This window comes from Callorhinus ursinus, unplaced genomic scaffold (genome assembly GCF_003265705.2).
Source record: "Callorhinus ursinus isolate GAN/ISIS: 27379988/994484 unplaced genomic scaffold, GSC_fseal_2.0 scaffold2, whole genome shotgun sequence".
In the NCBI taxonomy this organism is placed as follows: Eukaryota; Metazoa; Chordata; class Mammalia; order Carnivora; family Otariidae; genus Callorhinus; species Callorhinus ursinus.
Window position 1 is genome coordinate 23,562,320 of NW_027397064.1, and position 23,998 is coordinate 23,586,317.

At 33.5% G+C, this 23,998-nt stretch overlaps 1 protein-coding gene across 8 annotated transcripts in view; it reads left to right on the forward strand.

Moving 5' to 3' along the window:
• The window catches only part of ERBB4 (erb-b2 receptor tyrosine kinase 4), a 1,101,497-nt gene that overhangs the window by 819,589 nt on the left and 257,910 nt on the right, over positions 1–23,998 (forward strand). For all 8 annotated transcript variants that reach the window (XM_073879088.1, XM_073879094.1, XM_073879096.1 and 5 more), the window contains exon 13: positions 22,037–22,169. In XM_073879088.1, the coding sequence (XP_073735189.1) occupies positions 22,037–22,169 (133 nt within the window). The remainder of the gene's footprint in view (positions 1–22,036; positions 22,170–23,998) is intronic.

The following is a 23,998-nucleotide window of genomic DNA, read 5'->3' on the forward strand; positions in this document are numbered from 1 at the left end:
CGTGCGTGAGTGAATAGTAAAGGACATTTTTTAAAAATATGAACTCTTAAGAGGCCTATGCAATTTAAGTTTACTAAGTTAAATAGTGAATTACTTTATTTATGAGTACCCCACCTTGTTCCAGAAATTGTTTAAGGCAGCTCAGGATAGCGGTATTTATAAAATATAATTTGTAAGGAAATCACATGTTAGCTGTTTTGGACCCTTAAAAACATTTTCCAGAGAAAAGATAAATTGCAACATGAGGTTTTTTTTTGTTTTGGGTAAACTCATTCTTCGGTTCTACATAAAATCAAGAAATATAAAATCTTATTATATATCAATATCAAAATATGCATGTTCTTATTGAATGACATTTATCTTTTTATTTAGCCTGGATTATTTCCATGGTCTTATTCCTCTCTGATTTCTGACAGAAGGCTTGTTTTTCTTTCTTTCTAATACATAGGCTTCTTACCCCACATTACTATATGTATGTTTGTACATACCCCAGACAAAATAGATTATTCACAGAAGTAAAATAGAATCTTGTTCAACACAAACTTATAACTATTTCCCTAAGTCAGGGTTATCTTCTCCTTTTCTCCTACTTCCTCCAAAAAACAAAACAAAACAAAACAAAAATAAAACAATAGTACTCCTACCTTTCAAAGATAATATTTAACTCTAAAAAACAAGAAAACAAAAGAAAAAAAATAAAAGAACCAGAGAAATACATTCCTCTTTGACCCATTTAATCATTTTACAGACCCTCATTTACTTCTTTTATCTTTTGTAAACTCAATAAAAAAGCAAATGGGAAGAAAATGCAGAAAGAAATTAAATGTTAAAAAAGCAAGATAGGAAAAATGTAACTATTCCATACTTCTTTAAGACTTCTAAACTTTTCATGCAACCAAAAAAGTAAATGATAACAATAAACTAAAAAGCTAACATGTTTTTTCAGTTTTCAGTGTTATGCCTGTTAGACTGAGTTTAGCCCTTTTGCAGACCATGCATGTATTTTCTTTTTCTGTACACTTACAGTTGACTTTTCCAATTTGGAGAAGAAATGAAGCAGTTAGGAGAAACAAAGTTTTATGGTGCTTTAGTATAAAACTAAGCTTTAGCATATTTTTAAATTGGTAACATCTTAGAACAAACAATTTTTGCATGAAATCCATTTATCAAAATTTGAATTTCAGTCTAACAGTACATTGAATCCTGCATTTCAGAAATGTAATTGCCCTATAAACTTGACTTTAGAGGCTATGCTGCTGCTGTTTGCATTGAGCCTACAGTGGTTGCAATCATGTGATTAAAGCCTTTTTATCATCCATACTACTATCTGCAAATGATAAAACTTAAATATTTGCTTCATTTTAAATGCACTCTACATATTGCATTTTTTAGTATCCTCTCTTAATATCTTTTGCACATACAAGATATATAGAAGCACACACATATGTATTCACCACAAAACACACATATAGTCAAAAATTTCAAAGCAGACTTTAAATTTGAAGAGATTGAGATTGAGAGAAACTCTAGGATATGAAAAGCTAGAACATTTTCTGCCTCTTCATTTGTATGGTTATAGCACAAGCAAAATGACAGTTCTGGTTGGAAGGACTACTATTGTTTTTATTTTTATTTTTAAAAAAGATTTATTTAGTTGAGAGAGAGAGCGGGGAAAGGGACAGAGGGAAAGAGAGAATCTCAAGCAGACGCCACGCTGAGCGCGGAGCCAGCTGCAGGGCTCCATCCCAGGACCCTCAAATATTGACCTGAGCCCAAATCAAGAGTCAGCTGCTTAACTGACTGGGCCACCTAGGCACCCATGGAAGGAGTTTTAGAGTAGGTTAATGAAAGTACTTGAAGTTTCTTAAAATAGTTCAACATAAACTTTTGACACCAAAACATAAACAGTAAAGAGATAAATATTACACTAACTCCTCAGAATCTGAGTTACATTTAAACTCATAACTTTTTCTTAAAAATTTTTGTACATATACACTTAAACCCAACATAAACAAGAGAGAAACTAAATTCATAATTAATTTTCCAAAATGGAAGTACATTTATTTTTCTAATTATCATCATTAGAAATTAAAAGAATAGACACGTAAAAAGAATATGTAATTTTTGTTTACGGATATATAATGAAGCATATATCTTCATATATAAATGGTATCATAACATATATTTTTAACTACTGTTCAGCCATCTATGTCTCTACTTAATATACTATGAGCATCTTCCATGGCAGAGTTCTACTTTATTGTTTTAAAAAGATACATATAAAATATTTATTGAACAAGTGCCATATTAATGGTAATTTAATTTATTTTCTAGTTTTTATATTATTAGATTGCCATAATGTGAATCTTATTTCATAAAGCATTTTGTGATTCCTTGGGCTAAATACTTAGAAGTGGGATTTCTGTGTAAATGAGGTTGCGTATGATAAATTTTGGTGTATTTTTCCATATCATCTTTCAAAAATGCTAGGTCAGTTTACAATTGTCCTAAACAATGCTTGATAAAGAATATTTTCCACTGCTCATTACAACACTGGATATTATTTATGGTTTTAAATTTCAGTGATCTGAAATATGAAAAAGAGGTCCTTTAAATTCACATTTTTTTAGCTGACATTGAGCCTCTTTTTATATATTGACTGAATCATTTTAATTTCTTCTCTTGTAAAGTAGTCAGTCATGAGCTTTCTTTATTTTCAATTGGGAGTTGGTCTTTTCCTTTTGGATTTGAAAGACCTCATCACAAATTAAATACATTAAATTTTTATCTCTTGAATATGTTATGTATAACTTTCCCTCTCATAGGTAATTTAAAAAATTTTGCCTTTTGATAAACATTTTATGCTTTTATCTAGTTAAATGGATGGATTGTTCTTTTCCTTTTTATGTTTATGATCTTGTCATTGTCTTAGTCTTTTACTTCTAGTATTTTAAAAACTATATGGGCATTTTTAATCCACCTAAAAGTTTTGGTATAGTATGATTTTTTTAAATCCTTAATTGATTAGGACATTGATCAAACATAATTTATTGAATAATTCATCTCTTCTCACTGATCTTAGCTGTCTGCAATATTTCAGGTAATTGGCAAAACAGTGCCAGGTTCTATCTCTCGATCTATATAGTTTAATTTCATCTTTGCCACCACCTTATAAAGTATAATAATCCCTGTTTTGCAGCTGAATATACAGATGTTCAGAAAGTTGAATAATATTCCCACTGTTTGAAGCTATTAAAAATTATATTCAGGATTTAAACCCAATGTCTGTCTAATTTCAAAATCTATGCACTTCATTTCACCTTGATTTCCCCCCAAATAAAGAGAAGGTGGTTGGTTTTTGTAAGAAAACCTGATGATATACTGAAACATACCCAATGCAGCATAATGCTGAGGAATACACTCTAGAGCCAAATCACCTGGGTTTTACTCCCAAGAAAATGATTTACTAGATGTTTGCCCTTTGGTAGGCTATTTAACATTTGTGAACCTCAATTTTATCATTTGGATGTGGGGTTATTTATTAATAGTACCGTCTTCACTGAATGCCTGGCTCAAAGCAAGTGCGATATTTGTGCTAGCTATTATTATACAATTATATTCTGTCCTACTAAAAATAGATTACATAGTATATACATGCATATAGACACATTATGAGGTGTAAAGATACAATATTTAACTTTTACTTAATGAGACATCCTTCTGGGGGCAAAGAAAAGGAGGGAGAAATAACAAGGGCCTTCTTAAAGTGGAAGAAAAATTCACATTATCAAGGTGATGAATTTTAAGTGTGTAAGTAGCACATAAACCATGGGTAGATATGGAAGAAATAAAAGTGGTTATTACTAGGAGTCTAGATGTTGAGGAATTTAAAAATAATCTGGTGAGATTTTAAATGGATTTAAAAAAAATTTCTATGCTTGAGACTCCTCTAAACACTTTTTTTTCTTTACTCTTATAATTAAAACATTTTAAAATTGGCTTTATAAGTAACAGACTATGCTTTATAAAAATATTCACAAAATATGAATTTTAGGTTAGTGTTTCAGGAGACAAATATTTGGTGAGGAGGAGTACATTTTTTTGTACAAAGAATATAAAAGGAATATAAATTTCTACATTTATCTATGATTTTGATGTTCCTGAAAAGTGATAGTTGAAAAATCCTCCTCTTTGGACACGAATCTAGAAAAATAGAATAGTGAAACTACAGTTAATTGCCAATAACTGAATCCTCTGAATGATAACATGCTCCCAGTTTATGATGAGACACTGAATGTCCAGAATTTAATAAGGACAAAGAATTGATGAGTAGGGAATAAAGGGTATTTAACACCAGTGGAGAATAATACAATGTTTGCTTAATATATTCTTTTGTTTTACTATGGTGACAGTGACAATAACTACAAAATAGTAAGCATTTTAATTTTTAAACATCATAAGTAGTGTTGACTTTCTATAAAATTACAATTCAATTAGTATTATCATTATTACCTCTAATAGTTGTATATTATAGAAAAATGAATTTTGATTATGAAGTTTACCTTGTTTTAAGAAAATATTGCTAAGATTGCAAAAGTTCTTACTTTCTCTCAGTCCCTTATTTTTTACTTTAATTTATGCCCTCCAAGCCCAGCCCATACTATCTTAGGTAAATGTACATTTTCCAAAAAAAAGAATCATCCATTGGGCCTCATAGCTAATCTTCACTGGAAAAGTAATAAACTTTGCCACACTTTTTAGTAAAACATAGCTCAGTTCGAAACTTATAGTGTGTAGTTTAGGATATAGTGATGTCATTGTTTTTCCAAGTAATCAGAAGATAGAAAATCTAAATTGTACTTATAAGATTTTCTCTAAGTTGTTAAAGAAATATTAATATACTCTTCTTTGCAAAATAAAATGCAAAGAAGAGTTTCTTATTATATTTGAAATAGCACAAAATCTAATTACTAACAATGCTATAAAATATTCTCCGTGTTCTTATTAAGAGGGTAATAAGCAGTTAGTTATAATTTCAGAAATGACACTCCTATTTTGTAATCTGGAAATCCTGAAAGAATGGAGGGCCTCTCAACTACCAAAACCAGGATTACTGCAGGCTTAATGTTTTATTGTAAATGGCAACATTTTAACCTGACTTGCTGCTAGATCAATAGATGAGAAATTTTAAAGCAACAGCCTAAATTTAATTATTAAAAATCCAGAAGTCTGGACTTCAGTTTCCAGAGATTGTTGCTTAGATAGTGTTATGACTTGTATTGTATCTTCCCAAAAGGTGTATTAAAGTCCTAATATCTAGTGCCTAATGAACATGGTCTTATTTGGAGACAGGGTCTTTGTAAATGTAATTAAGATGTAAATTAAATGAGGTTATACAGGGGTAGAGTGGGTCCTTAATCCAATATGACTGGAGTTCTTATAAGAAGAGGAGAGGAGATATATGGACACAGAATGGAGAACACCATGTGAAGACATGTACACACACACAGAGGGAAGATATCCGCGTGATGACAGAGGCAGAGGCTGGAGTTATTTAGCTGTAAACCAAGGAACACTAAGGATTATTGGCAACAGAAGCTAGGGAAGAGGCAGAGAGCAGATTCTCCCTCTGAGCTTCCAAGAAGGAACCAGCTTGCCAACACTTCGATTTTGAAATCCAGCATTATGAGAGAATAATTCTGTTATTTTAAGCCACTCATTTTGTGGCATTTTGTTAGACCAGCTCTAGGAAATGAATACAAACAGTGGTTTGAAGCCCAAGATTCTGCATTTTTAATACATAGCAGATCCTTCCAAGGCAGGTGTCTGGGCAAAATCATTTGAGAAACTACTAAGTCACATCCCCCATTATTCTCCCTATTAGTCTATCCTCAGAAATATACTTAAAAACATATTGTCCTGGTAATTCATTTCTTCTTATGAGGGTCTATTTCCTCAAAAAGAATGTATGGTAGGAAAATTCACAGTTGAACAACTTAAAACTGTATATTTAATAATAGTTTTGGGAGACAAAGATAAAGAATGAACTTAAAAAGCATCCTATAAATAGTGTTCTATTTTTCTTTTTACTAACATAACATACTCTATAAAATAAGGGAATATTTAATGATAGTTTACAAATTAATCAAGTAATTATAGTACAATATACTGTACTATTAAATTTTATGTATTTTAGAGTTTCAACAAAATACTTAGAAATTTATTTTACTCTTTACAGTTAATGTGCCTTCTGAGAGGTACTTTATAATGTGCTCAGTATTGTAAGAATATTCAAGGACTTTCTAATATTTTGTCACTGTTGTCACTGCTGCCTGTCATCTTCTCCTATTAGAATTTCCTTCCCAGGTCCCCTCAAGTTAGACATAGAGTAACTAGAACACTTAAGGCTAAATAAAGCACTGAGTCATGTCTATTTAACTTATTCAATATGGTGAGTGGTATGTCTTACCAATTACTCCCCCACTTCTATCTCCCCTTTTTTCTAGTTTTAATTGATTCTAACATGTTACACAGAATATACATATACATACAATATATACATACATATACATACAATATATACAACTTTCCCTACTTATAGACGTTACCACATACAGTTTTATAATGACCCTTCTCCCAAGCATGTCCATATCCTAATTCCCCAAATCTCTGAATGTTACTTAGTATAACAAAAGAGATTTTGCAGATGTGATCAAGTTATGAATCTTAATAGGGGAAGGGTTAATTTGGGTTATCTGGGTGGGTCCTAAATGTAATCATATGTGTCCTCATAAGAGGGAGGAAGAGGGAAATTTGACTAAAGGAGAAGGTGAAGTGATCATGAAAACAGAGGTTAGAATTATATAGCTACAAGCCAAGGAATGCCAAGGTGGTCTCTAGAAGTTGAAAGAGACAAGGAACAAATGATTTCCTGAAGCCTCCAGAAAGAATCAGCCCTGCTGACCTTAATTTTAGTCCACTAAGACACATTTTGCACTTCTGACCTCCAGACCTCTAAGCGACTAAGTTTGTGTTGTGTTAAGTGACTAAGCTTTGGTTATTTGTTACAATAGCATAAAGAAATTAATCCAGCACTCTTTTAATGACAGAAGCCCAACTCAAATTATTTTAGGAAAAAGAAGAGAGCATAAATGGAAACCAAAAGGAACCAAGTAGCTATACTTATATCAGACAAAATAGAATTTAATTAAAAAAACGTAACAAGAAAAAAGTGTAACAAGAGACAGTGATGGTCATTATATAATGATAGGGTAACCAATTCACCAAGAGGATATAACAATTGTAAATATATATGCAACCAACAACAGAGCATCTGAACAGATCTGAAGGGAGCAATCAACAATAATACAATCATGGTAGGGGAATTTAATACCCCACTTCCAACAATGGATAAATCATCCATACAGAAACTCAGTAAGGAAACATTGAACTTGAACTAACTTCAGACGTAATAGACCTAACAGACATATAAAGAACATTCCATCCAGCTGCAGCAGAATATATATTCTTCCAAGCACACATGGAACATTCTCCAGGATATATCATATTTTAGGTTACAAAGCAAGTCTTAGCAAATTTTAAAAGATTGAAGTCATACCAATTATCTTTTCTGACCACAAAGTTATGAAACTAGGAATCAATAACAGGAGGAAAACTGGAAAATCCACAAATAGGTTGTTTAATGTAGAAGTTAAACAACATATTACATAACAACCGATTGGTCCAAAATGAAATCAAAAGAGAAATCAACAAGTATCTTAAAACAAACAAAAATGGAAACATGCCATACCAAACTAATGTGATGCAGCAAAACAAGTGCTAAGAGAAGTTTATAGCAATAAATGCCTACATTTAAAAAAAAAGAAAGAAAAGAAAGATCTCAAATAAAAAAACCTAACTTTATACCTCAAGAATTAAAAATCCAAGACTGAATGAAGTCCAAAGTTAGCAGAAAGAAGGATGTAACAAGGATCAGAACAGAAATAAATGAAATAGAGAATAGGAAAACAATAACAAGTATTAATAAAATGGATAGTGGCATTTTGAAAAGAGAAACAAAACACACAAACCTTCAGCTACATTTACCAAGGTAAAAAGAAAGAGGACTCAGATAATATTATAAATGAAAGAGGAAACATTACAACTGATACCACAGAAATACAAAGGATCCTTAAGAGATTGCAATGAACAGTTATATGGCAACAAATTAGACAAACCTAGAAAAAAATGGATAAATTACTAGAAACATATAACCTAACAAGTTTGAATCATGAACAAAACAGGTGATCTCAATAAACAGGTAAAGAGATTAAATCAGTCATCAAAAACATCCCAACATAGAAAAGCCCAGGACCAGATGGTGTTATTGGTGAGTTCTACCAAATATTTAAAGAGAATTAATGCCAATCTTTCTCAAACTCCTCCAAAAAATTGAAAAGAAAGGAACACTTTCAAATTCATTTTACAAGGCCAGCATTGTCTGGATATTAAAGCCAGATAAAGACACTATAAGAAAAGAAAGTTAACAAACCAATATCCCTGATGAATATCGATGCAGAAATTGTCAACCAAATATTAGCAAACTGAACTTAATAGCACATTAAAAGAATCATTCATGATGATAAAGTGGAATTTATCCCTGGGATGCAAGGATATTTCAAAATATGGAAATCGATAAATGTGATGCACTATATTAATAGAATGAAAGGAAAAATTGTGATCATCTCAATAGATGAAGAAAAAGCATTTGACGAAATTTAACATCCTTTCATGAAAAAAGCTCTCAACAAATTTGATATAAGAAGAAAAAGAAGAAACATATCTCAACATAATAAGGACTGTGTATGAAAACGCCACAGTTTAGGAATACTTAGGAATAAATTTGACCAAGGAAGTAAAAGATCTGTACATCAGAAACTACAAGATACTGATCAAAGAAATTGAAAACACAAATAAATGGAAAGATAACCCACACATTCATGGATTGGAAGAGTTAATATTACTAAAATGCCCATACCACCCAAAGTCACATATAAATGCAATGTACTCTCTATCAAAATTCCAATGGCATTTTTCACAGAAATAGAAAAAATAATCCTAAAATTCGTATGGAACTATAAAAGGTCCTGAATATCCAAAGCCATCTTGAGAAAGGACAAAGGTCCAGGCATCACGCCTTCAGGTTTAAACTATATTACAAAGCTGTAGTAATTGAAACAGTGTGTACTGGCACAAAAACAGATACAGACTAATGGAGCAGAATCAAGAGCCCAGAAATAAACCCACACATATATAGTCAACTAATATTTGATAAAGGAGCCAACAGTATTCAATGAGGGAAAGAATAGTCTCTTCAATAAATGATGTGGGAAAACTGAATATTCACATGCAAAAGGATGGAATAGGACCCCTATCTTACACCAGTTACAAACACTAACTGAAAATGGATTAAGGACTTAAACATAATACTTAAAACCATAATACTACTAGAAGGAAACATAGGAAGTAGTAAGCTCCTTAATGTTGGTCTTGGCAATGGTTTTATGAATACAACACCAAAAGCAGGAGCAAAAAGAACAAAAATAATCAAGTGGGATTACATCAAACTAAAAAGTTTCTGCACAACAAAGGAAAAATCAATAATATGGAAAGGCAACCTTAAAATGGGAGAAAATATTTGCAAATCATATATCTGATAAGTTGTTAATGCACAAATTATATAAGAAACTCATAAAATTCAACAAAAAAACTGCAAATTTTCCTATTTAAAGATGAATAGAGGACTTGAAGAGACTTTCTGCAAAAAAAGATACTTATGGCTAACAAGTACATGAAAACAGTTCTTCAACATCACTAATCATCAAGAAAATGCAGATTGAAACCACACCTCACACATGTTGGAATAAGACAAGCCAAAACAAGTGTGAGGATGTGGAGAAAAGGAAACTCTTGTATACTGTTTGTGGGAATGTAAATTGGTGCGGCTACTAGGGAAAACAGTATATAATTTCCTCAAAAAATTAAAAAGAGAACTGCCGTATGATCCAGCAATCCCATTTTTAGGAATATATGCAGAGAAAAATCAAATCAAGATCTCAAAGAGATATGCCTGCCTGTGTGCCCTGCAGCATTATTCAGTCATAAAAAAGAATGAAATCTTGCCATTTGCAACAATGTGGATGGAGCTAGAGCATCATATAATGCTAAGTGAAATAAGTCAATCAGAGAAAGTCAAATACCATATGATTTCACTCATGTGGAATTTAAGAAACAAAACAGGTGAACATGGGGGGTGGGAAAAGAGACAAAAAAATAGACTCTAAACTATAGAGAACACACTGAGGGTTGCTGCAGGGGAGGTGGGCAGGGGTATGAGTTGAATAGGTGATGAGTATTAAGGAGTGCACTTGTGATGAACACCAATGTTGTATGGAAGTGATGAATCACTAAATTCTACACCTGAAACTAATATTACACTGTATGTTAACTAACTGGAATTTAAATAAAAATTTGGAGAAAGAAAAAAAAAAGATCCTTAGTCTCCTATTTAAAACCTTCCAGCAGCTTCCCACAACTCTTTGGACAAAGCAGATAATCTTGTAAATCGCCACTAAATCCTGCATAATCTGGCCCTTGTCTACCTCACTAACTCATCTGATACCACTTTCCCACTCACTGTATCCAGCCTATTCTCAAAAATCACTAATCTTATTCCCTGCTCAGTCTCTCTTGGCTAGAGTTGTGATTCCCAATTTCCCCCAGCCCTCTTTGCTTTAAGAATTCCTATTTATCGGGGCACCTGGGTGGCTAAATTGTTAAGCGTCTGCCTTTGGCTAAGGTCATGATCCCAGGGTTCTGGGATCAAGCCCTGCATCAGGCTCCCTGCTTGGTTGGAAGCCTGCTTCTCCCTCTCCCACTCCCCCTGCTTGTGTTCCCTCTATGCTGTCTCTCTCTCTCTGTGTCAAAGCCTGGTGATGGGTATTAAAGAGAGCACATTCTGCGTGGAGCACTGGGTGTTATGCACAAACAATGAATCATGGAACACTACATCAAAAACTAATGATGTATGTATGGTGATTAACATAACAATAAAAAATTATTTAAAAAATAAAAATAAAAATAAATAAAATCTTTAAAAAAGAAAAAGAATTCCTATTTATCCTTCTCATCTCAGTTCCTCCTTATGTGGGCTGACCTAATGTGACCTACCCATTAGGTTAGGACAACCACTATATTCTCTCAGTGCTCAGGCTCTCTCTCTTTCTCTCCCTCTCTCAATGATTATCTAATGCTTGTCTCCTCAACTAGATCGTAAGGTCTAGATAAGACAATATGTATTTTATTTCATGTTTTCATAATATCCTCATTTCTTAGCAGTGTCCAGCATAAAGATTTTTAGAAGTAAACACATGAATATGCTTATATGTTTTCACATTTCTCTTAGTATATTTATTGAGGACTTAATTTAGATAAGAAATTAAATTTAAATTAAATTAAATTAATACTACATTAAATACTCTGTTAATATGATGTCTACTCTTCATCATAACCCTGAAAGGGAAATATTATCATTCACTTTACATATGAGTAACAATAATTGCCTGAGGCTACATGGCTAGTCATAGAGTAAGGATTTGAACCTATACTGGTTTGATCACAAAACTGAACAATTACAACTAAATCATATTTATTAGGCTTAAAAAGCAACAACAACAACAACAAAAAGATTACTGGTATCTGTCTAAATATATTCCAGATCAAAATCCATGCCTCTATGTACAGTAAGTAATGCAAACAGCATAGATGGTCTTGTACAATTCTGCATTTGTGCCTGTAGACAGATACTCTATTTCAATATTTTGAGCTAATGCATTTATTTTAACACATGCAGCACAGTAGCAAGAACCATTGTTTAGGCTTGCCTCTATTTTAATGAAAGCAGCTTCAATATTCCATATGAAGGTTGAAATACTAAGCACATTATTATCTCTCCAATTTTTTAACAGACAGGTACAATTCAGATGAGATAAAGAAAAAATCTATTTTACAGCTTCCAGAGAAAACACAGAGCAAGTTAAAGGTTGCCTAATAACTATATTCCTTAAGTTTATTTAGAGAGGTTTGTAATGGCCTTTTGAACTATAAGCCATTGAATAGACCGTCTACTCCTTCTCATGTGACCATCACTCTGGGAGGTCAGAGAACTGTTGAATTCCGGGTGCTGATCGAAAAATTATTTTCTCTGAAGAATTTCCAAGAGGTAGTTTCCTTGGCCTTTTGTTCTGTGCTGTGTGGAGACACTTTCTTGGTTTCATTCTGGAGAAAATGATCAACCAGACTTCAAGACCATCATCTAGTGGTTTGGAAAAAATGAGAAGAAAGTAATTACTGTGGTTTTCTGTTTATTATTACTTTCCTCCAATATACCCTGATCTAAAACTCCTCTAAAATTGAGCATTTAAATTCAGACTAAGGGAGGCAGTTGGCAGTAAAAAGAAGGTGGGAGCTTTGGTGAAGCTAAAATTCTCCTCTCCATATAATTCAAAGCATGTAACAGAAAAATCAAAGCAGGCAGCTTTCACCCTTCCATATATTGAAAAGTCTATCACTCTTGAGAGAGAAAATAAGGGATAAAAGTGTGAGGTTTTCAAACCTGAAAAAATTTAATACAAGTTGGTGAAATAGACAAAAGGTTGATGGGATATCATGAAATTGGCAGTAACGGGGGTGGGGGGAGCTAATGATTTTGTCAGGATTCTGAAGGAAGAAATTAAAGGTCTGTTTGAGAGACTTAGAAGTTGACAAAGAATTTGAAACTTGATTTTATTTTCCATAAGGATTTGAAAGTGATGAATGCAGTCAGATTCATGACACTGCAATGTGATTTTGAATATACTCTTCTTGTATTTACAAGTTGCATTTATAACTTTTTTTCACTTTTAAGGATTTACCCTGATGCAAATATATATTAGAAATGTATGTAATATATATATATATCGATAGATATATATATGTTACAGAGTATGAAACAATAAATAACCTTAAAATGGCTGAATATTTATAAAAATGGGTATTATAACTTTATATTAGTTAATACCATGGATCTTTTGCTTCTTTCTAGCTCTTTATTAAATAAAATTTGATCTTACACATTTATGTTCAATCAGCTTAAGTGAACCATTGTTTTTACTCCTTACATCTTTGTAAGTTAGTGAAAGTCACTTATACATCTAGGGAATCGGTGATATGAAACTATGTTAAGATTCCATTTCAACTGACATTTCTTTTGTGCAGTGAGAAAATCCTATTTCTCTGCATTATGAATAAATAAGAACTCTTGCTATTAGTTCAAAATCAAAATAACAGATAAACTGTCAGCCTTTCCCAAGTAGAACATTGCATCATTCAATTTTTGAAGTCTCCACATGATATGAAGAAAAAATAGTTATAATATATGGTATTCAATTTAATAAATCTTTAAGACATGGAGAAAACCACAATTTAGCAAGGTCACAAACTTTATGACTTACCTAAAATAACAATGTATTTAAGAAGAGTCATGATCTTATCTATGTAGGAAAACACTCTATTCAGTCTCTGTTCTTTTAGACTATCTTTAAAAATTACATTTAAAAATCATACTTTGTATTATATAGGATTATAACTATAAAGTATATAAATTAAATCAAAATAGAAGGAATTATAATTTTCAATAAAATTTTGTGGGTGCCTAGAGGCTGTGTTGGGGCATTTTGGAGAATTATTATATGAAAACTTTTGTCTATAAACAAGCAGCAAGTAATCCCATGTTGAATTTTTTTTTTAAGATTTTATTTATTTGACAGAGAGAGACACAGTGAGAGAGGGAACACAAGCAGGGGGAGTGGGAGAGGGAGAAGCAGGCTTCCTGCTGAGCATTGAGCCGGGACAAGGGGCTCGATCCCTGATCCTAGGGTCCTGGGATCATGACCCCAGCCGAAGGCAGACACTTAACGACTGAGCCACACAGGCACCCCCCTCATGTTGAATTTTTAAAAGTAAACATAGGATGTCCTTTTCTGGCCAAGTATAATAACAGAGATCAGATTTACCCTCCCTCATGAAACATCCAAAAGAAGGACAGTATGTATGAAATGACAGTTGGCAAGAGACTGGATATCAGATAATGAAGGAGAATGATTCCTAAGAGTGAAGAAACAAATGAAGTGAGGCTGGTGATTTTCTCTGGCTAACTACCTTGAGGGAATTTTTAGACCACGGCACAGTCAGGAGGGTCCCAGGAAGAGTCCCAAAGACTGCTTGAGTTGAGGAGGCAGAGCTGAGAGTCCAGGGAGACTAAGGCAGCTAGAGTTCTCAGATAGAGTGCCATAGACAAAGAGCAGCACCAAGGGAAAACTGCACTGAAAGAAATATCAAAGGAAGTCTTTTAGTCAGGAGAAAACGAAACCAGATGAAAATATGGATCTATATATGGGGTAAAGAGCACTACATAGATAAATATATAGAATCTTATTATTATTTAATTCTCTTCAAAAGGCACTCTAAGGTTTAAAATAAGGAGTGTGTGGAGAATAACATATAGAAAAATAAAATGTCTTGACAATAGCTTAAAGGTTAGGCATGGAGAAATATATATCCTATCTCAGGGGTTCTTAGAATATACATGAAGTGGTAGAAAATAATGACATAGTGGTAGAATATAATGAAAACAGGCTGCAGTAAATTAAAGATGTATACTAGGATTTCTGCTTCTGGGAAGATGAATTAAATGCACCTTTCCCTATTCCCTCTACTAAGTACAACTGAAAACCCTGGACTTTATGTATAAAAGAAACATAAGATTTTGAAACTTGGAGAGAAGAAGGAAGACAAGTTTGGCAACTTGAAACCCAAGAAAGGACAGAGATGTGAGTCCCCTAGGTCTTTTTGTTTTTGTTTCTTGGTTTTTTGTTTTGTTTTGTTTTGTCTTCTATATCCCAGATTTGGAGGTGAAGAAACTGACAACTCAGAAACACTGACAAATGCAGACCAAAAAAGCTACAATAAAATCCTATTCTGTCTATCCAAAGGACGAGGAAAGGGGCAATTAGGTATAGCAGAACTCTTTTAGACAACTGCTCTACTCCAGCCAAACACCACAAAGGAAAAAAAAAAAATGTGGCCCCAACTTCACCAAGGCCAGGGAAGGAATGGGGAGTGTAGGCTTCTACCCTCACCAGGCTATAATGAAGTGCTCCAACCTCCCTGGCACATAATGTCATAGAAGGTGGAGTATGAAGCTGGGAGTTTCATCCCATTGGGTAGTAAAGAGAACAGGCAGGACCACGTTTAAACCACTACTCTGACACTTGTGGCCAGGCACAGCTTAGCCTCTCTGAACTTCTGCCCGTCTGTAAAATTAATAATTATTTCTACTTTGTATGATGACTTTTAAGATTAGGATCCATATATGAACACAGAAGAAAGAAAGAAAGAAAAGAAGAAAGAAAGAAAGAAAGAAAGAAAGAAAGAAGAAAGAAAGAAAGAAAGAAAGAAAGAAAGAAAGAAAGAAAGAAAGAAAGAAAGGAAGGAAGGAAGGAAGGAAGGAAGGAAGGAAGGAAGGAAGGAAGGAAGAAAGAAAGGAAGAAAAAGAAAGAAAGTCACAAACCAATGTATCTCTCAAGAATATAGAGGCAAAAATCCTTAAAAAAGTATAGCAAATAGTATTCAACAATTCAACCATATATAAAATTAATTATACAACATAACCAAACAGGATTTATTCCAGAGATATAAGGCTGATGCAATATAGAAAATCAAACAGTATAATATACCATATTAATAAGGTAAAGAATAAAAACTACATGATCATGTTAATGAATACAGAAAGTGTATTTGAAAAATTGTTAAGAGAAATTATTTGGGACCTAGGGCTAGACAAAGAGAATTTAAAGTTTTCACCAAAAGCAAAATATATAGTAGGAAAAATTGATAAATTGGATTTTAAAGTTAAGAACAATTGCTCTGAAAAGATCTTATTGAGAGGATGAAAGTACAAGCTACAGATTGAGAGAAAATATTTTCAAATCAGGTGGAGAGAGAGAGAGAGAGAGACAAGTTAGATGATAGAATATATAAAGAACTCTCAACATTCAACAGTAAAAATATCTAATTAAAATAGGCAAAGACATAAAGATACATTTCACTGAAGAGGATATACAGATACCAAATAAGCACATTAAAAGATGTCAATATTGGGTGCCTGGTGGTTCAGTCAATTAAGCATTTGACTTGGTGTCGGTTCAGGTCATGTTCTCAAGGTCATGTAATAGAGCTCAGAGTCAGGCTCTGTGCTCAGAGTCTGCTTGAGATTCTATGCCTCTACCCCCCACCCACTCTCTCTCTCTCTCTCAAAAAAAAAAATAGTCTTTAATTTAAAAGAAAATATGTCAATATTATTATCCATTTTATGGAAATTAAAATTAAATCCACAATGAGATATCACTATACACCAATCTGAATGGCTGGAACTAATATAGTGACAAAACCAAATGCTAGAGAAGATACAGAAAAATGAGATAATTCATATACTCCCGGTAAGAATGTAATATGGCTCAACCACTCTAGAAAACAGTTAAGCATTTTCTCAAAAACAGCAAATATTAACTAAAATGCCCCTATCATATGAGCCAGCAATTATACCCATGAGCATTTATTCCAGACAAATTAAAATGTATATTTACACAAAAATCTGTAAACAAATTTTATAGAGCTTTATAGCACAACATTAGGGATTCTTGTGTGATGGAAATCTGTAACTTGACTGTATCAATGTCAATATCTTGTTTGTGTTATTGAACTATAGTTCTGCGAGATTTTACCAGTAGAGGAAAAGGGAACATGGATCTCTCTGTATTATTACTTACATGAATTTATAGTTACTTAAAAATGAAAACACCAAACAACAGATTTTCAATATAGATGAAGCAGCATTATATTGGAAAAGATGCCATCTAGGATTTCACAGCTAGAGAGGAGAAATCAATGCCTAACTTCAAAATTTCAAAGGATAGCCTGACTTTTGTTAGGGGCTAACACAGCTGGTGACTTAAGTTGAAGCTAGTGTCATTGATCATTCTGAAAACTGAAAGACCCATGAGAATTATGGTAAATCTACTCTGTGCCCTCTAAATGGAACAACAAAGCCTGGATGACAGCACATTTGTTTACAACATGGTTTACTGACTATTTTAAGCCCACTGTTGAGACCTACTACTCAGAAATAAAGATCCCTTTGAAAATATTACTGCTCATTGATAATTCACCTGGTCACCCAAGAGTTCTGATGGAGGTATATGAGATTGTTGTTGTTTTTATGCTTTCCAATACAACATCCATTCTGCAGCCCATAGATGAAAAAGCTCATTTTGATTCTTAAGTCTTGTTATTGAAGAAATACATTTCATAAGGCTGTAGTTGCCATAGACAGTGATTCCTCTGATGGATCTAGGCAAAATATATTGAAAACCTTCTGGAAAGTGTTCACCATCCTAGATACCGCTAAGAACATTTGTGATTCCTGGGAAAGGTCAAAATATCAACATTAAAGGAGTTTGGAAGAAGTTGATTCCAACTCAAATGGATGATTTTAAAGGGTTCAAGACTTCAGTGGAGGAAGGAACTGCAGATGTGGTAGAAATAGTAAGAGAACTAGAATTAGAAAAAATACATGGAAGCAAATGAAAATGAAAACATTGACAGTTCAGAACCTTTGGGATGTAGCAAAGTTGATCCTAAGAGGGAAATATATAGCAATACAGGCCTTCCTCAAGAATAAGTCTCAAATCACAACCTAACCTTACACCTAAAGGAGCTAGAAAAAGAACATCCTCATTGGGGAAAAACTGAGAGCTTTTCCCCTAAGGTCAAGAACATGACGGGGATGTTAATTCTCACCACTGTTGTTCAGCATAGTACTGGAAGTCCTAGCCTCAGCAATCAGACGACAAAAAGAAAGGCATCCAAATCAGCAAAGAAGACAAACTTTCACTCTTCTCAGACAACGTGATACTCTATGTAGAAAACCCAAAAGACTCCAGCAAAAAATTGCTAGAACTGATACAGGAATTCAGCAAAGTCACAGGATATAAAATCAATGCACAGAGTCAGTTGCATTTCTATACACTAACAATGAGGCAGAAAAAAAGAGAAGTCAAGGAATCAATCCTATTTACAATTGCACCCCAATCATAAGATATGTAGGAATAAACCTAACCAAAGAGGTAAAGGATCTGTACTCAGAAAACTATAGAACACTCATGAAAAAAACTGAGGAAGACACAAATAGAAAAATGTTCCATGTTCATGGATTAGAAGAAGAAATATTGTTAAAATGTCTGTGCTACTCAAAGCAATCTACACATTCAATGCAATCCCTATCAAAAAATTTTCACAGAGCTGGAACAAACAATCCTAAAGTTTGAATGGAACCAGAAAAGACCCATAATAGCCAAAGGAATGTTGAAAAAGAAAACCAAAGCTGGAGGCATTGCAATATCAGATTTCAAGCTGTATTGCAAAGCTATAATCATCATCAAGTCAGTATGGTACTGACACAAAAACAGACACATAGATCAATAGAACAGAATAAAGAACCCAGAAAGGGACCCTCAACTCTATGGTCAAGTAAACTTCAACAAAGGAGGAAAGAATATCCAATGGAAAAAAGACAGTCTCTTCATCAAATGGTGTTGGGAAAATTGGACAGCCACATGCAGAAGAATGAAGTTGGACCACTTTCCTACACCATACAGAAAAATAAACTCAAAATGGATGAAAGACCTAAATGTGAGATAGGAATACATCAAAATCCTGGAGGAGAACACAGGCAGCAACCTCTTTGTCTTGGCTGCAACAACTTCTTGCTAGGCATGCCTCCAAAGGCAAGACAAAGATAGTGTTTTTAACAAATGGTGCTGGAAATATTGGATATCTATATGCAAAAAAATCAATAGATCTTTCTATACTGTTTGTGTAGACTGAGACTGAAATATGCTTTCCTGGGTCTTGTGCTTGCAGAGGGCAAATGGTGGGACTTTTCAGCCTTTACAGCTATGTGATCCAGTTCCTTATAAGAAATCATATGTATCCTGTTTATTTTGTTTCCCTGGAGAGCCTTGACTAATACAGAATGATACAGTACCATTTTGGCAATGTAAATCAAAACTACAATGAGATATCACTACATACCTATTAGGAAGGATAAAATTAAACTGACTGACCATATCAAGTATTGGCAAAAATGTGGGGGAACTTTAATTCTTGACTTGAGTTCATTGCTATTAGGAATGTAAACTGGTACAACTACTTTGAGAAACAATTTGACCATTTCTTGAAAAGTTAATCCTATACCTACTATATCTAGGTGTTTACTGAAAGGAAATGAAAACATTTCCTTACAAAGACTTGTGCATGGATGTTTATAGTAGATTAATTTTTTCTTTCTTTCTTTTTCTTTCTTTCTTTCTTTCTTTCTTTCTTTCTTTCTTTCTTTCTTTCTTTTCTTTCTTTCTTTCTTTCTTTCTCTCTCTCTCTCTCTCTCTCTTTTTCTTTCTTTCTTTCTTTCTTTCTTTCTTTCTTTCTTTCTTTCTTTCTTTCTTTCTTTCTTTCTTCTTTCTTTCTCTCCCTCTCTCTCTCTCTCTCTCTCTTTTTCTTTCTTTCTTTCTTTCTTTCTTTCTTTCTTTCTTTCTTTCTTTCTTTCTTTCTTTCTTTCTTTTTTATCTACAGTGTGTGGGAGCAGGGTGGGGAGGGGCATAGGGAGTGAGAGAATCTTAAACAGGCTCCAAACTCAGCACAAAGCCTGATGCGGGGCTCCATCTTACGACCCTGGGATCATGACCTGAGCTGAAATCAAGAGTCCGACACTTAACTGAGACACCCAGGTGCCCCTACAGTAGCTTAATTTTAATAGCACAAAATAGAAAACAGTCTAAATGTGTAGCAATAGGTGAGTGGTTTAAAAAATGTTGTATATCCATCAATGGAATATATTTAGTAATACAAATGAATGAATATTGGGGCGCCTGGGTGACTCAGCCATTAAGAATCTGCCTTTGGCTCAGGTCATGATTCCAGGGTCCTGGGATCAAGCCCTGCATTGGGATCCCTGCTCCACGGGAAGCGTGCTTCTCCCTCTCACTCCCCTTGCTTGTGTTCCCTCTCTGGCTGTCTGTCTCTCTCTCTGTCAAATAAATAAGTAAAGTCCAAAAAAAAAAAGAATGAATATTGACACACACAGCAACACAGATAAATCTCAAAATAATTGTTCGGAGTGAAAGAAACTGTATAAAGAGAGTGTACATACTGTATGTTTTATATAAAGAGAGTACATACTGTATGTTTCTATTTATATAAAATTTAATAAGTGCAAACTAATGTATATTGAGAAGCAGCATATCAATGGTTGTCTGAGAAGGATGGAGCAGGAGGAAGGGATTACATAAGGTCATAAGAACTTTTGGAATTAATGGATACATCCATTACTCTAATTGTGTATATGGCTCGTGATTGCATGCATATGTCAAAACATCTAATTGTATACTTTATGTATGAGCAATATATTATATATCATGTATACCTCAATAAAACTGCTAAGCACACACACACACACACACACACACACACACACACACACACAGTTTCTCAAACTATGTTGGAAGAGATTATTCAATTAAGCAGTTACCAAGTAAAAAGACTGGTTAGTAGGTCTAACTCTGCCTTGAGGAAAATTTTTCCACAGTTTAGCATAGGGGCCTCCTTAAAGCTGCAGGATATAAGAGGAAGAATACATGAATTGGATGATTTTGTTTCACTATTTTAAAACTAGTCAGCATCATGAATGCTGGCAATTCCTTTCTCAAGTCTATGTTAGAGAAGGTAAATTTCACAGATATGTCCCCTGCTTATATTGCACTCATATATTCAGTGCTGTCCCAACCCATCTCACAAATGCTGTCATGACAACTTACATCCCATAATAATTAAACTTGGTAACTAATGGGAAGATGAAGGTGTTTTTGATGTTTTTTTTATCTTCTTAGAAATTCTTAATATTTTATGAAAACCATATACGGCTGTGTTTCAGATGACTCAAATCACTTTTCAGATACTCAGAATAACATTTGAAGTCTTCATAGGCCCTTCTTATTCAACATCTAGTATCCTTTTACTAAAATCATGTTCTTCCATATAAATAATAATATTCTGAATAACTGTTACTCAATATAAAGGGAAACAGAGATGGTGAACTTAAGTGGCAATTTTAAAACAGTCCCAAAATTCTTTGGCAACCCTCTCATCAACAGATTACATAGAGACAAGGCTAAAGATCATTGTTATTATTTTCATCTCTATATCTGCTCATCAGTGACCACTACAATTTGTTTAATATATTTGCAAATTTATATGTGCCCATTTGACTATCAAGGCAGAGGCCTGTAAAAAACTTGTATTTTATTTCCATTTCTTCCCCCCCCCCACCTTGCCTTCCAGGTATTCTTTTTTTTTCTCTTTCTAAATTTTGTTTTGTTTTAAGACAAGTATTATTTGTTCTATTTCTTCATGACGCTCTCATATGAATTTGAAGTTAAAATTTTTGGTGTCTCAGTGGAGCAAAGAGTTGGATTGAGAAAGGCATGGTTTGCTCCCTGCTTTAGTGGTAAAGTTAATTTTTATCACCCTTCCTCCCTAGAATTTTGATGTAGACAATTGACATTTGTTCATTCTTATGAAAAATGTAGTGGTTCTAGACACACAGTGATGAGGCTTTGCAATAGGGAAGAAGTTGACAGTAGTGTGGGCCACCGTGACTGTGTAGGCAGACAAAGTTATCTGCCACAAATCCCCTTCAAACCAACTTCTTCAGAAATAGCATCACTTGGGAAGATTCACATTAAAATGGTAAAATGTTTTTTGATGGTTAAGTTTTAACACATCCTTCTTTTTTATTTCACTCTTGAATTTGTTTTTTCTCTGCCAGCTGCTGAAGGAATGGTGTGCAACCATCTGTGTTCAAGCAATGGCTGTTGGGGACCTGGTCCCGACCAGTGCTTGTCCTGCCGTCGCTTCAGCAGAGGAAGGAGCTGCATCGAGTCTTGTAACCTCTATGATGGGTAAGGCATCTTACAACATCGCCTTTACCTCATAAGCTTTGAGGCACTGATTGCTTCAGATATTTAAATTTTAAGAAAATGGTAAAATTGCAGAATGTGTATGCCGGCCAGGGTTTTTAAGGGAAGCTCTTGTTGCATAAAGGAGACAACAACCCATAGAAGAATTGTTTTAAGGAGAAAGAATTTTATTTGAAATAAGAGAAGTCCAAATATATGTTGACTATTACACAAACTTAAAAAAGTACACTGAAGTAGATCATTCTTAATAAAATGTAGCCGTTTATACTGAAGCAAAATTGAAAAATATATTCTTATTTTCCTTATGAAGGAGATTGTTACAAGTAATCTTTCCTCTCAAATGTCCCAATACTATTTTTTCACATACTTTCCTATTAATTTTCATCTAGAATTACTGCATAACTGGGGCACCTGGGTGGCTCAGTCATTACATGGCTGCCTTCGGCTCAGGTCATGATCCCAGGGTTCTGGGATCAAGCCCCGCATCGGGCTCCCTGCTCAGCGGGAAGCCTGCTTCTCCCTCTCCCACTCCCCCTGCTTGTGTTCCCTCTCTCACTATGTCTGTCTCTGTCAAATAAATAAAATCTTAACAACAACAAAAAAAAAAGAATTACTGCATAACTTTTGAATTTTTTTCCATCCAAGTTATGTGTCTTCTTAGATTGTGTATTAGAAACAAACGATACACATTTCTATGTCTCTGACAACTGCATAGCCCTATAGGAAAATTGCCTTTGTAGTTTCTAGCTGAAGGGGTTTTTGATAGTGTTCTGCCACTTTCTAAAGATAACCTAAGCAGTATTTTAAATCAAGAATTTTAAATTCCTATTGGTACTATAATAATCACATTGCTAACAATAAAACCTGGTATATATCTTGTTGCATGGCATTTCATATACTCATAAAATCAGTTTATCATAACATACCATTTCATGCATCACAGTCGTCCTTTATTAATGTGATAATACATTTTTTAGTACTGTTCCTGAGTCAAATTTTCTTATAGTGCTCACTGAAAGGATTTTCAACAGTTCTGTAAAAGTGTAGTTTTGAAGATCTTTATTGCGTTTCTTCTTTTACCTCATGAATTGTCCCATTTTATTTTTTATAGGTTCAAATCTTTATTGTTTTAAAATTCTACATGTCTTTTATGATACAATATTTTGTTATTTAAATAACCTCTAAGTGACTAGTATATAGTGAATATACTTGTTTTGAAATCAAACCATGAATTCCAGTTTCATCAATATGATTATAGAATTGTGCCATTTTAAACAACTGTTTTCGTGATCTGAGATAACATTGTCCTTTTGCATTTTATATCAGAAAGTTAGAAATCTATGGATCATAATAATATTAACATGTCTCTTTTTTGGAAGATGACCAATACCAATTCCCTTCATGAAATTTAGAAAAAAAATAAAATTAGAAGTTTAAGTGTGAAACAGTTTAAAATAAGAATTTAATTGTTTTTCAGGAAAATTCCAGCTTATAATTTTGTAAGGTACAATCAGCTCATAAATTTGATAATGGATAGCAAATAATGTGTTGCTTTTCTCATTAAATTGTAGTCATGCTTATTCTCATTTTTATAAATGAATGATATGTTCTGTATATAAAATACTTCAGATCAAAATATGGTTATTTTTTGTAAAGCCATTCATGCCATTAACATGTAACTAATAGACTTTAATTCCATTTAGTGAATGTTATAAGTTTATTGGCTATATATATATATATATATATATATATATATATATATATTCTCAGTGGAGTTTTAAAGAAGGACTGGGCTCTAGAAACCATCTTCT